The sequence below is a fragment of the Polypterus senegalus genome, chromosome 18 (genome assembly GCF_016835505.1).
Source record: "Polypterus senegalus isolate Bchr_013 chromosome 18, ASM1683550v1, whole genome shotgun sequence".
Lineage (NCBI taxonomy): Eukaryota > Metazoa > Chordata > Cladistia > Polypteriformes > Polypteridae > Polypterus > Polypterus senegalus.
The window spans coordinates 46,863,472-46,878,168 of NC_053171.1; the positions used below are offsets into that span (position 1 = coordinate 46,863,472).

At 38.1% G+C, this 14,697-nt stretch overlaps 1 protein-coding gene across 1 annotated transcript in view; it reads left to right on the forward strand.

The window, feature by feature from the left end:
* The first annotated feature begins 451 nt into the window (after nt 1-451).
* The window catches only part of LOC120518951 (prostaglandin D2 receptor-like), a 38,750-nt gene continuing 24,504 nt past the window's right edge, over nt 452-14,697 (forward strand). Inside the window, exon 1 of the mRNA XM_039741987.1 lies at nt 452-1,572. Within this exon, the coding sequence (XP_039597921.1) occupies nt 787-1,572 (786 nt within the window). The 5' untranslated portion in view covers nt 452-786. The remainder of the gene's footprint in view (nt 1,573-14,697) is intronic.

A 14,697-nucleotide genomic window follows, 5' to 3' on the forward strand; every position in this document is an offset into this window, starting at 1 on the left:
CCAAGCTGACTGTGAATTATCCTGAAGACACACGTCCTTCCCCATAACTTTTCAGCTCGTGAGGAGAATCATTAAGTTGTCGAAATATCTTCAAGTCTTTAAAAATGAAATGCGAGTTAGTTTGAAAATCAGAATTACACACGACCATGTAACGTCGCAACCATGCTTAAATGCTTCCTGAATCCCCGTATTCCATATAGATGTAGACTCCAGTGAGTTAGGTTCAGCTACTACATCTACGGGGTTTCTTCTGGTCCCCGGGTTTGGTTCTACGTCACAAAGATTTGCATATTGACTTTTGAGAAACTGTTGGGGTGCGCCGGCGTCTCATGTCAAATTGTGACTGTCATCGTGCCCGATGCTGCAGAAACTGACTTACTAACTTTGGCTTCCCACGATCCCTGTAAAAGGACAATGCGTAATGAAGAAAATTAGATCAAAGACAATGTGTTATCTGGAAATGGATATACAACATACTTGCTCAGCCCGCTTCCCAACAATTACCATAGCTCAGCGGCAGTGAATAGCGTGTGACGTCACACACATTCGGACTACTCTCAACAGACTTAAAACACGGAGCAGCTGCAGCGCTGAATTCATGTTAAGACACGCATGGCGCGGAATGTATCTAAAGCGAAGTGCACCAGCTGCATTATGATAACGCGAATCAATGGGTGACTGAAGCTACGAAAGCAGCTATCAGTGAGACACAGTTTTATTTGTACCAGTAATTTTGAGAAACAGATTTAAAGAGCCGACTTCACGCTTTCAGCTGAAAAGACAAGTATGAGCAAAATTGACCAGTCTGCAAATGTGGTACACAGTACCTTTCTATTCTCCGCAGGACTTCTGGGAAACATCATCGCTCTTTGTATTTTATATCAGCACAAACGTAGCTCGAGGAGAAGCCAAGTATCTGTATTTTACATTCTAGTCACGGGTTTAGTGTTAACAGATCTATTGGGAAAGATAATTGTTAGTGCAATGGTATTTGACTGTTATGCCAAAAACACGAAGTTGGAAGGTTCCATGTGCCAGGCATTCGCTCTCCTCATGGCATTCTTCGCTCTGTGCTCCATGTTGATCCTCCTCGCGATGGCTCTTGAGTGCTGGCTCTCCATAGGGCATCCTTACTTCTACCAGCGCAATGTCACAAAAAAGAAGGCTATGATCATCTTTCCGGTGATTGGGTTACTAACGCTCTTGTTTTGCAGTCTGCCCTTGTTAAAGTTTGGGATTTACAAAAATTATCCTCCCGGCACTTGGTGCTTCATTCGGATGACAATGAACGGAACGGAACCGAATAACGGAACGGAACCGAATAAGGCTATAGTCTTCTCATTACTGTATGCGAACTTGATGGGGTTACTGATCCTGTCCAACGTCATTTGTAATATCGCAGCGATCGTAAACCTGCAGAAGATGTACCAGCGCTCCTTGAGAAACTGTACTTTGAATAACTTTGTCGAATCGGCTGCGAATCAAAACACTTATCCATGTGACGAGATAGATAATATGATATTGCTTGGGCTCATGACTATCCTCCTCATCATCTGCTCGACTCCTCTCACTGTGAGTAATGTGTTGTGAGAAATAATTATTTATTTTGTTCATTAATGTATTTCTCAGTGTACACCCTGCGAACGCAAATTTCTGTTTTGGGTGGCAAAGTTTTACTTGTTTCCAGTAAACTGCTGTGTTAAATTACTGGTGGAGTATAACATTTCAAACATGTATTTCAGAAACACAAAATTGTCTCTGAAATAAACGAAATACCAAAATAAACTACACATCTAAATATGTCATTCGAGGCAGCAGTATTATTTTATTATTATATAGTTGTACCTGAACCACCGTGGTTAGGGTGAAACTTAACGAAGATTATAGTAAAAAAAATACCATTACTGCCAGGGAATTTCCGATACATCGAAACGTGCAGGGAAAGTGAGAAATCGGTCTAACATTGCAACAAGATGAATAAGTTTTAAATTTAAATCAAGCTAGGCAAATGTGTGGTGAGCATCTGAATATGTTTTTCTAGGTTTACATGTGGGTGTACAGGCACGTAAAATACCAGAGTCCCAATAACCAAGTCTTCTCTGGTATCTTCAGTTAATAATAATAATAATAATTCTTTGCATGTATATAGCGCTTTTCTCACTACTCAAAGCGCTCAGCAATTGCAGGTTAAGGATCTTGCTCAAGGGCCCAACAGAGCAGAGTCTCTTTTGGCATTTATGAGATTCTAACCGGCAACCTTCCGATTGCCAGCGTAGATCCCTAGCCTCAGAGTTACGCGGTTGTGTAGCTGGTACTTTTAAATCTCGTTAACTAATAAATTCTGCACAAACTGCAGCTGTCTAAATAATCGAAGTAAAAACTTTAATAAAGTCACTGCACTCGTTCTGTAGTTTGTTCTGGCGTGTACACTATTCTTTTAACTGATTAAAGAAAGAAAAAAAAAACAAAAAACACTTTAATCATATTTCAACCGAGTGGGTGGTTTTCCGTTTTCCTGCCTTATTTCTGACAGTAAAGATGATCAGATTGCTATAATCTCCTTGGTATCTGATGGCTGTTGCCACTTGCGGTGTGTACCCAGTGAATTTGCACGATGTTACTGACGCAGCTTTGGTTCCCAGATCACTAAATTCTCTCCTTTTCTTAGTCATTTATCTATGCAAGTGTTTGTATTTATTTTTCTATTTGTTGGTTTGCGTGTTTATCTACACCTAAACAGTAAGCACCGAAAAACGATTCTTTAAATATTTACTCAGGCAAAGTTTTTGTTTGACTCATCTCTTTAATATATGCAGTCATATCAGCAGAAAACAGTACACGACTCCCACTGCAACAAACCGCAGTGCGAACTTGGAGATGTGGTGTCTTTAAAAATGATAAATGTAATCGACAAAACGCGAGATGTTCGTGTATTTATATAAATACAAAATCAGCTGGAGATGATATTTAGGACGAGTTTGCACGTGCTGTGTATGTGCCTGTTCCGCACCCTCAAATTAAAGCAGTTACATGTTGGGCTAATTGGTGACCGCAAATTAGCCTACCATCAACATAGGAAGTAAGGGGATGTTCCCTATTGAAAAGTCAGAGTCGCCGAGATTCGTAACCAGGATTTGTACATCAGCGCACGCGAAACTCCAAGGGGGCCACCCCACACACCTCCGGGAACTCCCCACCCCACGGGACCTCCACCCAAAGACATTTCTGTCCTCATCACCAAGCGAGGAAAATGTGCGTGACACAATATGCCATTCAGTGGTCCCTGTATAGCACACAGTATTTGGCAGGATGGGTCCAGGTTTACCACATCACTGTAATGACTAAGCGTGATAAGCGTGTAGGAAAAAAGGCCTATGAATTTTTTTTTTTATGGTTATATGTCATATTAAGAAATGTATTATTATCCAGTGTTTACAAAGAAAAACATTCTGCTGCTACAAACTGCAGGTGTCTTGCTTGAGCCAAAAGGCCTATTCATAAATCAAAACACCTGACAGACATGGCTTGCCTTTACCACTGTGACACTGACAGAATAATTACCGAGTGCACTGGAGTTGTGTAATGGGAGTTTTACAGTGGTGTGAAAAACTATTTGCCCCCTTCCTGATTTCTTATTCTTTTGCATGTTTGTCATACAAAATGTTTCTGATCATCAAACACATTTAACCATTAGTCAAATATAACACAAGTAAACACAAAATGCAGTTTTTAAATGATGGTTTTTATTATTTAGGGAGAAAAAAATCCAAACCTACATGGCCCTGTGTGAAAAGTAATTGCCCCTTGTTAAAAATAACCTAACTCTGGTGTATCACACCTGAGTTCAATTTCTGTAGCCACCCCCAGGGCTGATTACTGCCACACCTGTTTCAATCAAGAAATCACTTAAATAGGAGCTGCCTGACACAGAGAAGTAGATCAAAAGCACCTCAAAAGCTAGACATCATGCCAAGATCCAAAGAAATTCAGGAACAAATGAGAACAGAAGTAATTGAGATCTATCAGTCTGGTAAAGGTTATAAAGCCATTGCTAAAGCTTTGCGACTCCAGCGAACCACAGTGAGAGCCATTATCCACAAATGGCAAAAACATGGAACAGTGGTGAACCTTCCCAGGAGTGGCCGGCCGACCAAAATTACCCCAAGAGCACAGAGACGACTCATCTGAGAGGTCACAAAAGACCCCAGGACAACGTCTAAAGAACTGCAGGCCTCACTTGCCTCAATTAAGGTCAGTGTTCACGACTCCACCATAAGAAAGAGACTGGGTAAAAATGGCCTGCATGGCAGATTTCCAAGACGCAAACCACTGTTAAGCAAAAAGAACATTAGGGCTCGTCTCAATTTTGCTAAGAAACATCTCAATGATTGCCAAGACTTTTGGGAAAATACCTTGTGGACTGATGAAACAAAAGTTGAACTTTTTGGAAGGAAAATGTCCCGTTACATGTGGCGTAAAAGGAACACAGCATTTCAGAAAAAGAACATCATACCAACAGTAAAATATGGTGGTGGTAGTGTGATGGTCTGGGGTTGTTTTGCTGCTTCAGGACCTGGAAGGCTTGCTGTGATAGATGGAACCATGAATTCTACTGTCTACCAAAAATCCTGAAGGAGAATGTCCGGCCATCTGTTCATCAACTCAAGTTGAAGCGATCTTGGGTGCTGCAACAGGACAATGACCCAAAACACACCAGCAAATCCACCTCTGAATGGCTGAAGAAAAACAAAATGAAGACTTTGGAGTGGCCTAGTCAAAGTCCTGACCTGAATCCAATTGAGATGCTATGGCATGACCTTAAAAAGGCGGTTCATGCTAGAAAACCCTCAAATAAAGCTGAATTACAACAATTCTGCAAAGATGAGTGGGCCAAAATTCCTCCAGAGCGCTGTAAAAGACTCATTGCAAGATATCGCAAACACTTGATTGCAGTTTTTGCTGCTAAGGGTGGCCCAACCAGTTATTAGGTTCAGGGGGCAATTACTTTTCACACAGGGCCATGTAGGTTTGGATTTTTTTCTCCCTAAATAATAAAACCATCATTTAAAAACTGCATTTTGTGTTTACTTGTGTTATATTTGACTAATGGTTAAATGTGTTTGATGATCAGAAACATTTTGTGTGACAAACATGCAAAAGAATAAGAAATCAGGAATGGGGCAAATAGTTTTTCACACCACTGTAATTCTTGTTATTCAATGTATTTGTCTCCACCTTGGTTAATCCAGCACTACTGTTAGAACAGTTGGGGAGCGTATCGGAAGCTGATGTTGGCCAACTTCAGCAGAAATTACTTCTTGTATTCACTTTTCATAACTGCCCACCAGTCTCAAATATTGACCTGGAGAAATCTGTGACCAGTCCTCCATGCAAAATTCCTTCAGTTGTAAAATGTTTGTGGGCTTTCTTGCATGTATTGCTGGTTTCAAATCTCCCCACAACATTTCAATGGGATTTAAATCAGGGCTTTTACTAGGCCAGCTCATAACCCTCTACTTCTTCTTTTTGAGATATTCCTTGCTGGATTTGGTAGTATGCTTCAGATTGTTACCATATTGAAAGGTCAATTTTCAGTTCCACGTTCAGACATATGGCTTCATATTCTCCTCAATCACACTTTCATTTAATGCAGAATTCATAGTAGATTTGATTACTGCAAGCTGCCCAGGCACCAGAGCAGCAACTATAAGCCAAAACATGTCCAACATCATGCTTCACAGTTAGTATGAGGTTCTTCTCCTGAAATGTTGTCTTTGATTTGCATCAAACATGTCTACTGTTACTGTGGCCAAACAGCTCCGTATTTCATTCATCTGTCCAAACCACACTGGTCTTTGCCTTTATATTCAATGAGAAACTGTAGTCTTGCTCTAATGTTCTTTTTAGATAGCAAAGCCTTTTTCCTGTCACAACTCTCATGCATGTCAAATCTGTGTAGTCTCTTTCTGATTGTAGATGCATGCACTTTGACACCAACTTTTTCCATAGTTATGTGCAGATCTTTGGGTTTGTTGAAGACTTCTTTGGCATCAGGCAGTCATCTATGTGGCTGAATTTGCTGGGCCAATTGCTAGAGAAATGAGCAGTAATTTGAAATCTACACCACTTGCAGATCATTTTCCTTATGGTGGAATGATTAATTTTAAAATACTTTGGCAGACTCATAAACATCCACAACCTTCTTTCTGAAGACCTTAGAGAGCTCTTGAGATTGTCACATGATGACATTACAGTCATCAACAGCAAAGAGAACACTAGACTCTTGTTATCTGTGGTTCAAATGAGACAGTTTCTACCTGCATACTCCCTAAGGCAGTTCTAAACACTGGCACCTAATCTGGAACATCAGGGGCCTCCTGTATAAACGCACAGAAATGTTGCATAAGAACGTTTCCACGTTCAAATCACAATGTATAAAACCTAAACTTGGCATAAAGCCACCCACATTTCCATGGTACCTCATACCCTGTCGTACACAAGTTATCCACTCGGTTTTGCAGACTGGTGGCACCCACCGTCAAAGCAGTGCTGCTGTTCCTGTGTGGTTATTCTTTTTTTTCCTGACGCAGCTTTATAAATATACTGAAATAAACCGCATATTGTTTATTATTTTAATGCATCTGATTGTAATTAACCACTAAAAATATAATGGTCCACAGAATGGTCAAACTATTCTAAATGCCATAGCTGCTTTAACGTTGTTACTCTCACTGCACCTTCTTCTTCTTCTTTCAACTGCTCCTGTTAGGGGTTGCCACAGCAGATCATCTTTTTCCACATTACTCTCACTGCACCACTCGGAGCAGCTGATCGGAAAGATAATTATCGGTATACAGCATCAAGCACAAGCTGCCTCAGCTATGCTTCCTATTTAAATTGCTTCTCATATGACAAACACTTCAAATCTTTCCTGTACGGACCTCGCAGTTCATAAACAGTTTCATCCCAAGAGCTCTAAATGCACTCAATCAGTCCATCAACTGCTCCTTGTAGAACTGTTAGTACTTATTAGTACAGTTATCTCACTGTAAGCTTGCAGTACAGTTATAATGTTGCACAAACTGAGCCACTTTATAAAGAGTGTATTTACATATGATGACGATATCATTTTTAAGATAAAATGCAGCAAAATATGTTTATTATTTTATACAGATAAAACTTTAATTTCATTTAAATAATCTGTATTGTTAATAATTAAAGGACACGGTGTCGCCATGCTAGCAAGGATCTGGCGCTTTGCTCACAATTGTTCCTGCCTCGCACTGTATGCCTAACTGGAACTGGTGTGAAGGATAGAATAATTAAACATGTACTATGAAGATATTTCAATGTTCCTTAAAAGTTTTGAAGAATCGCCGTTATAAGCTTACAGATGGCTTAACGTCCATTACAGAGCTGATTGTGTGGCAATCGTTTACTTGGAGAAAGAAAAGGAAGGACATGAATTGGAGGTTAGTACGTTTGAAAGAGACAGTACTGCAGGGGCAGCCTTAGGCATGTGCAAACTGTTCACCTGCACAGGGCCACCAAATTCCAGGGGCCACCACACCAATATATATTGAATATAAAACAGAAAAAGAAAATAACGACACAGCTAAAAATGCAGCGGCAAATTTTGGCAAAAGTTAAATGCTTGTGTCATGAGCATGAGGCAGCTATGCAGTGTCCGCAACGAATGTGGGCATCCGCTGTGCATAAAATACCATATTGACATTGGCGAGCAAAGGCGCCACCGATTCTTTCTCTGCCCAGGGCCGCCACCAGCCTAGAGCAGCCCCTGAGTACTGCTGCAATAAATTATTTCATCAAAGGTCATGCACAATCATTGCGCCGTGAAACCCATGTTTAATAACGTGCTTTAACTCCTATCATCATGAAAATGATATCACGTATACATCTCAGTATTTTAGTTATTCAGTGAGCTGTGTAATGTTGGAGGTAGAGAAAGCCGGTTTAAGAAGCACTAGTGATTCACACACATAGAGCACATAGAAGAAAACATACAAAACAAAGCATTTAATGTGCTACTTTACTTACGATGTGATTTGAGAAACTAGTTAATTAAACGATTTTAAGATGAAGTTTATGATGTTCTACTTTAATGACAAAATAAACTATGTGATTAAAGTGGAAATTTCGAGATTGAAGTTGACATTTCGTGTTTTTCTCCCACTGTGTGCCTTTTTTTTTCTCTGTACCCTAATAAGCTTTCATATGACACTCAAATGGTGGGCTACAACTCGCCTTTTCACGGCGACTTTGATATCTGACAACTTCTTTTTTTATTTCGGGCACTGTGCGACTTTGTGAACTTGAGCTTTCGAGTTTCTCCGACACGCTATGTCACTCGATCAGCTTCCTTTTGTTGTTTATACCACTGTTTAAACCAACAAATAGTACGTTTTTCTTTGCCTCCACTTGGTATTCGCTTAAATTCTTCCATTTTCCCTCTTGCTTTTGTCATTGTCTTTTCACAGAACGCTGAGCTTAAGGGCTATTTATATTGATTTGCATATTCAAAGAGGCGTAATTCTGGGAGGAGTTGGGGAGGGACAGCATGCGCATGCACGAGCGTTACTTTTCACACTGACCGGGATTTATGTAGCGGAAGAACGCGGAAGTTGGTGAATGCACAGATTCCTGCATCTGGATTTTTCTGTACTTAAGCACATTTCGGCTTTTGTGCTTACGTCATGTTATAGTGTGAGTTCTACGCACGGCGTTATGCATGAGGCCCCTGATGATTCTAATTTGTATAGATTTAAAGTGGTGATAAATGATAAATGTAGGGTTGTGCTTACCTTTTCCACATGACAAATCTGCGTTTTTGTTCATTTAGATTATGAGAATGAATACACAATGCTAATTCTATCAGTTATTTGTTCAAGTGTATCACCTTAATTTGTAGTCACTGTTTGCTTAAAGAGCTAATGTTTGCCTGTTCAAATATGTTAAAAAAGTCAACCTGGGTTATGCTTACTTTTTCACATGACTGTTTATTGAACTAGTTGACTTTATTTTTTTAAGACAATACATCTTTGCTGTCCTTTTTGACGAATATCAAAATAATGAAAATTAAATTCACATCAATTGCTTTATATTACAATCACTTCACTTCATGTGATGCTCAGAGATTGTATATTCTCTATATCCCCGCTCTTATACAATTTGTAATAAATATAGACACATTACCAGCTATTAAAGAACAGATGTTTTCTCTAAGGAACCCATGATGATTGACACTAAGTATGTGGCTGAATCCTGCCATGCTTCAACATTAGAATGAGTTAAACTGGTTTGTAATAGGTGAATGGCTAATGTTTTCTCTCGAAATGATACACTGTTTTTGGATGTAGGATAAGAGTTTTTATTCTTTTATAACGCATATTGTTACGTAAATGTGTTACTAATGAAAATCATTCTCACCAAGTGAAGCTGAAGTAGGCTTCTTATTCAGAACATTTGTCTTATTCTCATAGTTGGGACTGCAAAAAAGCAAATGTTTGAAAAGATTTATGAAGATTTGAATTGAATGTGAATGTTATGTCAAGTTGACAAATATCAAGACTTATTCCTCTTAACATGTTTTGAGACTGGAAAATTAGGTCTTTCTTACAGATACTGTAATAATACCTTGTAATAATAATAATAATAATAATAATAATAATAATAATAATAATAATATTATTATTAGCACTTATATAGCACTTTTCTCACTACTCTTTAAGTGCTTTAATGAGTGATTGGGAGCCACTTCAACCACCACTAATGTGTAGCATCCACCTGGATGATGTGACAGTAGCCATTTTTGCATCAGTGCTCTCAACATACATTAGCTATTAAGCGGTGAAGAGATGAAAGAAATAGCCAAATTAGAGATGGGGTCTGAATGACAAGACCATGGAGGGCAATTTGTCAGGATATCAAGATACACCCTTCCACCCAAGTATTGACCAGGCTGAACATGCTTAGCTTCAGGTGGATGACCTCTTCTGAAGTGCATGTGGTAAGGCTGCTGGTAAACCAGAAGAAAAGTCTATATTCAGGGATTTGTCAAGTAAGGCAACAATCATCAAAACACAGAGCAGAAACTAAAATTCATTAGTTTAAAAGCAAAGAACAAAGTCTTCAACTGCCTTCTCACTTACTGTTCTTTGCAAAATGAATTTGTTTTCTAAGTTAAACCAAAGCTTGCACATAAATGTCGAAACACTGCCATCTTTTATAACCACAGCATAATGAATCATACATTTAAATATTAGCAAAGCATATAACCAGCAACATTATAAGCAACTAAAATATTACAGTGCTCATGAAAAAACAAAAGAAATAATGACACATGTAAGAAAACAAACAAGAAAATGGTGCCTCCATGATGCATTGTGAGAATGCGCTGCCATATGTAAAGTGCAATTTATTAGTGATGTCTGGCCTCTGTTTACTCCTTTTGTTGAGTTCTTTTCCATTGTATATAGTCTGAGCTTGAAAGACACATCAATAGAGACAAATACAGTACTGCAAGAAGGATGTGTTATGGAAAAAAATGATTCAGTTTGGATTTGTTGATATAACCTGAAAGACATGCTGCTACCTGAGTTGAGTGAGTGAGTGAGTGAATAGGTTTTCCAACATGGCATGCAGAGGCAAATTAGGCTTGTTTGATATGCGTGCATGTGTTGGCTGGATTATACAGTACTTTACTGATAACAATGGATGAAGAAAAATGTTTCAGTACTGCACTGCATGGAAAGATGAATAAGCTTGAACAAGTTAAAGGATAATTAATCTGGATGATGAGAAGCTGTGTTAACATTATGTCTTTAAATCTCCATGGAGTAAAAAATAAGTGTATAAGAAAAGTCACAAGAGAAAAGACAAAACAATGTTCAGAGGAAAGAAAAATGCTCATAATACAAAAAGCAGACACACTAAATAAAAACACCATGCACTATTTAGAACTGGTTACTGTTGATAGCATACATCTGTAATATGGATAACACTTTAGTTAAAGTAGTGAACTTTTGCCGGATACTGTGTCTGTGAGTATTTGTCTAATAGATAGAAAATCCTTTGGTGATCTTTTATATTGGTTAATTTGTTGTTCAAATTTAATTGCTTTATATATTATAATTTGTAAATTAGTCATCACATCTCACTTGTGGAAATCAACTTTTGTTACGTGTCCTACGACACTTTTTAAACAAACAGGCCCTAACCTGATGTTACTCGATTATGTTTACCTTCTTTGTAAGTCATTTTTGATAAAAGCATCTTCCAAGCAAATATATATAATTGTAAATGTCTCAGCAGTCACCATGATGTCAGATGAACAATATTATTAGTAAAAAATGAGCTGGATCACATGGATGCAGAAGAAATATCATCTGGTAGCAAAGGGAAATGGCACAATTAATATATACAGGTCTTTAAGGACACCATCAACCCACAGCTTCATGCAGAATGGTACCCTTTTTCTGAGAATTTAATACATTTTTGAAAACATTTTAAGGGAATAGAATTTTGAAAAGAAATATAGTTGAAGCATAACTTCAAATGGAAATGGAGGAAAACTCCAAGGTGTTATATATTGAAATATCTTTTAAAAAATAAAAGATTTTCAAAGTACCACGATTTACCCCCAGTTTTCAAATAACAAGGAATGCTTACTTGTAAGAGAGAACTACATAGTTTTCTAATGATCTAAGTATACAAGACGGATGGCAATAGAGGAATAGGAACTGAGAGCACTGAAAAGAGTGGCCATGTGGTTAGAGACCAGAAAGCCAGCATAAAAGGACAAAATCAGTACATATGCATAAATTTTAATGGAGCACCAGAGGGGCATAAGTCACAGAAGGGATCCAGGCTAAGGCCTATAAAATGTACAAAGTAACTTAGAGGAGAAAAATATAACCTGTATGCAAACTTAAATGGACGATTGCAATTTGTTGATCTGACATTTAAAAAAACTATATACCAGAAGGTTGGAGAGTATAATGCGAGGCCCTAGGACCACTGAGAGATGAGGGGTAGAGGTTTCCAGTAAGCATGGAGTAAAAAGCTGAGACTGAAAAGAGGATGGAAGAGTAAAGGAGATGTAAGGGAGGCACCATGTGCCATAAGTGCTGACCAAAGCTGCAAAGTTAATGCAGTGGGTTTCTTGGCAACTACCAACCATAATAACCACACACATTTTCTTTGTTGTGAACTTTACAATAATATTCATATATATTTCAACATAGTTTAAATATTCCATCCATTATCCAACCCGCTATATCCTAACTACAGGGTCACGTGGGTCCGCTGGAGCCAATCCCAGTCAACAAAGGGCACAAGGCAGGAAACAAACCCTGGGCAGGGTGCCAGTCCACCACAGGGTGCACACAAACACACACACCAAGCACAATTTAGAATCTCCAATCCACCTTGTTTTTTATTAATTATTACTCTTTTTTTGCTTGCAGTGCATCTGATTTGTGATTTGTGTAATAAAAAATGTTTTTCTTTGCAAATAAAATTTTCTCACAGGTTTCACAGATAGTATTTAGGGTTTAAAAAACTCAGAAGAGAATGGCGTTGTTTTTAATACTTAAAAACATAAATTAAAAAGATATTTTAATTTTGTGTTCTGTTTTAAAGCATTCTGTCCATTTTGGTTTGTTGCTGGGTGTTTCTGGGTTCCACGTCAGCTATGGTATAAATTCCAAGGTGACAACCTAAATTGCTGGATAAACTCCTTTGCACTTAACAGTTTTGATTTTGACAATAGGCTACAGAAATCTGTATTTCACTTTTCAACCTTGTCTTTGTTTAGTGATTTTATTTTGATGCCTGTACCTTTTAACTGCCCATTACTGAACCTCACTGCCATTTAGATTACATTTATCTCCTGGTCTGTCCATTCATTGATTAGCCCCTGAGAACTGCCATGTACTGTCACACTGGCAGTTTACAAAGCCTGATATGCCTAGGACTTGTGCCCATCTGCTTAAAATAAGCAGCTTAAAACTGCAACCTCCAGACTGATGCAACATTTCAAAACACAACCCTTCAGAAAAATATCTTTGTCAACAGGCACAAAGTGATATGATCAAAGAGAAAGCCTAGTTCCCACTGAAAATGGCTAAACAGTCCAAGTTAAAAATAAAACAACTTTTAGATAACACATTAGGTGCACAAGGCCAGATCCAAATTGAGTGTTGTGGACTGGAGAATGTGATCAGTGAATAACAGATGTCTCCTAACTCAACTTCACTCCTTATTTTTCCTCTTTACAATTACTAAATGTAATACAAGTCAGTTTAATACTTCTGCACTTGTAAAGTATTAAGTGTGTCTAAATCATGGACCACTGCTTAAAAGATAGATGTGATGTCTCAAATGAATGTTACCCTTAAAAACACAGATCTTCACCTAAAATGGGATTCTGAGTGCACACAAAGTGATGAGATCAAACAGAAACCAGAGCTGGGGAGGCTTTGCACTGTTTGCAATGCACATAATCTATGAAGATAAGATGGCCCATAACTGTTCAAATTTATTTTATGTATGCTTCTTTTTGCTCCTATTGTAGAGGTCAATACACTTGTGAACTTTACAAATTCTCCCCATACTTATTTTCCTTCTCTATGGATGTTGCTGTTGCCACTTGCATATTAAGGACACAGAGATTAGTTTCACTGTATATGTAAAGTGAATCAGTATAGTATGTGTAAGTACTTGTATCTGGAAGTGTATCCTTTTGTTGCATTGGCATCCTTCCTGTGGTTCGTTCCTGCCTTTCATCCAGTGTTGACAAGTTCAGTGGGTTTGGAAAATAAATGAAGGTGAAAATTACTGTTGTTCAACACAGATAAAACTGCTGATGTAGTGTAATTTACGCAGGCATTTGCTTTCATGATACAGTTCATAATTTACAAAAATAGTTAGTTCAATTTAAATTAAGAGTATCTTGGAATCTGGAATACCAGGAGTTTTACTTACTTTTACTTACTTTTGACTGTGCTATGGTAAACATTCTGTATAACTCTTTTGTCCCCACATATAAATGTATGACATGCCAAGTAAGTTTCTTTCAGGTTCCCTTCCACATCTGAAAAGTTAACTGCTCTCAACTAAATATGAATAAAAATAAAACTGTTAAAGCTAATAATAATTTAATTGAGTGTGGGAGAGTGGCTGATCTCCAGGACAAATTTGGTTCTGTTCCCAGTCAGTCACTATTTTTATGGAGATTTCACTCTCTACTCATGCCTTTGTGGGTTTCCTCTTATTATTTTGCTTTCCCCCCACATTCTAAAACTGTGCCTTCGAGGTTAATTGGAATTGCAGAATTCCCCAGGTGTGAGTAAATGTGGGTGTATGCATGAATATGATGGCCTGTCTTCCTGTTCAAAGCTTGTTTCTGCCTTGTACTTCAAACTGGTATACACTCCTGATTCCCAGTATTCTGTAATAAGTTATGCTAGATCTAAAATGGCTTGAAGGGTGCATTCTTAATTGAATATTCTGTGCCATTATCAATTATAGTTTTAAATATAAAACAATAAAATGTTTCTTACAACATTATTTACAGTGTACATTATGTCCTAGAAATTGCTTCCTAATGAAACATAACTGCAACCGTACCTGTCAGCCAGGATAGTCAATACAGAAAAATAACCATTCGGCAAGAGT